Source organism: Jaculus jaculus, chromosome 1 (assembly GCF_020740685.1).
Source record: "Jaculus jaculus isolate mJacJac1 chromosome 1, mJacJac1.mat.Y.cur, whole genome shotgun sequence".
Classification (NCBI taxonomy): Eukaryota; Metazoa; Chordata; class Mammalia; order Rodentia; family Dipodidae; genus Jaculus; species Jaculus jaculus.
The window spans coordinates 173,767,392-173,770,483 of NC_059102.1; the positions used below are offsets into that span (position 1 = coordinate 173,767,392).

The following is a 3,092-nucleotide window of genomic DNA, read 5'->3' on the forward strand; positions in this document are numbered from 1 at the left end:
TGATCATCTAATACTAGACACTGATTTCCTCTAAAAATTACTATGATCTAGTTCAGTAGCCTATGAATAAAAAACTAAGTCCTCTGTTTTTTTTTCTACTACTTTTCATGTCATTGTTCCTTCCAAATATTTAGGACACAACTTAAATGTGTCTTTGCAAGAGAGACCACCACAAATGTAAGCATTGCCATAGAATCACATATATGGTAGTTGGTAAATGATGTATTAATCATGTTTTTTTTTAATTGTGAAATCAATTGTGTATATAACTACTATTCATTGCAGGAAATGAGATTTTAAAAGTTCATATTAAACAAATGTGGTAGTGTACGTCAGTTATACCAATATTCAGCAAGCTGAGGAAGAAAACTTGTTGTGAGTTCAAGCCCAGCTTTGGCTCCACGGGGAAACCTCATCTCAAAAACTAACAAACTAATCTACTAACTGAATAAAGAAACAGATAGCTATAGACAGACAGATAAACAGATATTAGCTGCAGGGATCATGGAAATCAGTCTGGATGATGAAGCTTGAGGAGCAGGGATCCTTACCCTAATGGAACAGTAAAGCACCAGTGTTAACTGTTTCTCCATAGATGAATGACCTACTGAAACCACCAGAAGAAAATTTCACTGCATTGATGGAATTTATTCTTTTGGGATTTTCTGATGTTCCCCATCTCCGGTGGGTTCTGTTTGGATTGTTCTTTCTCATTTATACTATGATTCTCTTTGGGAATGGCACCATATTACTAATAACGAAAATAGATCCTGCTCTCCAGACACCCATGTATTTTTTCCTTGGCAATTTTTCCTTGCTGGAAATCTGTTATGTATCAGTTACCCTTCCCAGAATGCTCATTGACCTTGTGACTCAGAGGAGGACCATCTCCTTCATTGCCTGTGCTACACAAATGTGCTGTATTCTTATCCTGGGGGCCATCGAATGCTTCCTGCTGGCTGTAATGGCCTATGACCGCTACGTGGCCATCTGTAACCCTCTGCATTATCCTCTCATTATGAACCATAAGTTGTGTACCCAGCTCTTGATTGGCTCCTGGCTCAGTGGAATTCCTTTCCAGGTAGGACAGACATTACAGATTTTCTCTCTTCCATTTTGCAGTTCCAACCAAATCAACCACTTCTTCTGTGACATCCCCCCGCTACTCAGCCTGGCCTGTGGGGATATCTTTGTAAATGAGATGATGGTCTACATAGCTGCTGTGTTGCTTGTCCTTGTTCCCTTTCTGTTAATACTTATCTCCTATGGTAAAATCATCTCCACAATCTTGAAATTACCATCCACTGCAAGTCAAGCCAAAGCCTTCTCAACCTGTTCATCTCATCTTGCAGTTGTGGGGTTATTTTTTGGATCAGCTATTATTACATATTTAAGACCCAGTAATAGTTACTCATCAGGAACAGACAAAGTACTTTCCCTCTTCTATACTATAGTGACTCCCCTATTTAACCCCATGGTATACAGTTTAAGGAACAAAGATGTCATCATGGCATTAAGAAAATTTTTATGTAAATAACTTACTTGATTATAATATGACCTACATCTTCAAATATTCATTTGTATGTGTGTATTGTTACATTTCTAGAGGTAATTGTTTTAACTCTGTCATATTTGTTTCACTAATGGTAATTATTTCAAAAATAAGCTCTTAAAATATTTTATTTATGGAAGAAATAGAAAAGATAGAGCTGAGTATTGATGCGCTAGATCCTCTTGCTGCTGCAATGAACACCAGATGCATGTGCCATTTTGTACGTATGGCTTTATGTGAGTACTGGAAAAATGAACCCTGGCCATTAGGCTTGGCAAGCAAATGCCTTTAGTCACTTAGTCATCTGCCAACCTCCTCAAAATAAAAGTTTATATGTAATTTTGACAGGCAATTATGCTTAAAGCAATGTAAGAGTTTTATGTATTATTATGAAGCAAGTCTTTCCATTTGAGTGTCCATAAGACTTTTTGCAACATTCATCTCAACAATTAAGAGGGCTAAATCATCGACTCAATTATTGTTCATAATCTGTTCTACTACAAGTACTATCCTTTATTTTCATAAATTAATGACAACTATTTTTAAAACCGTGTGGAGAAATTAGTAACAACTACTTTTACTTTTTTGTTTTGTTTTTGTTATTTTTAAAGCAGGGTCTCACTGTAGCCCAGACTTGTATAGAACTTACTCTGTAGCCCAGTCTGGCCTTATGATCTTCCATGTCACCCACCTGAGTGCTAGGATGAAAGGTGTGTAGCACCATATCTGGCTAACAACTCCTCTGAAAAAAGACAATCTGGAAAAACATGGTGGCCCATGCCTTTAATCCCAGCACTCAGGAGGCACAGGTAGAAGGATCACCATGAGTTCAAGGCCACCCTGAGAATACATAGTGAATTCCAGGTCAGTCTGGACTACCTCAAACAAACCACAAAACTTAAATGAATAAAACCTAAAATGATCTCCTGCAATAAACACCAAATGAAATAGAAAAATAAAGTCATACACTTATGCATATATACAGTTTTCTCTAACAAAGATATCAAATTATTGCATCAACAATCCAGGTTTATTGCTGGCTTGTTTTGGTGTTGGTCTTGGTGTTGAGAATCACAAAGGCCTCCACACAGGATTGTTAAATGCTCTACCACTAAGCTACATGCAGTTTTATAAGTGATGGTTACATATACTAGGCATTGTTTATATAAGTACATAAATGTATAACTTCATGTGGTAAAACAAAAGATTACCTAGAGTGCTTATATAAAAATAAGCATACAACAATAACTAAGGGGAAGAAAGATTTATGGAAATTTTCACAAGTGATTTTTTCAGGAAACATTGACAAGCTGTTGCTTATTTTAAAATATTGTGGGATAATACAAAATATAGCACAATAACCATAATTTTAATACATGTATGTATTTCAATACATCATAGATATATAATACTAATGCTTAATATGTATATATGTGTGATTTGTTTATCAATTTCAATGTGTCTAAACATAATAAATAATTCTTGTTTATTTCACTGAAAACATATAGTTCATTAAGGTGAGCAATGTTTTTATGCTGTA

At 35.5% G+C, this 3,092-nt stretch overlaps 1 protein-coding gene across 1 annotated transcript; it reads left to right on the forward strand.

The window, feature by feature from the left end:
• Nucleotides 1–595: 595 nt before the first annotated feature.
• LOC101610183 (olfactory receptor 10AG1-like) lies at nucleotides 596–1,537 on the forward strand. The gene has a single exon (XM_012950966.2). It carries the CDS (start codon nucleotides 596–598, stop codon nucleotides 1,535–1,537), a length of 942 nt encoding a protein of 313 aa, XP_012806420.2.
• Nucleotides 1,538–3,092: the final 1,555 nt, after the last annotated feature.

Coding starts and splice junctions, on each gene's coding strand:
- LOC101610183 (XM_012950966.2), top strand. CDS start 596: ATGAATGACCTACTGAAACCACCAGAAGAAAATTTCACTGCATTGATG.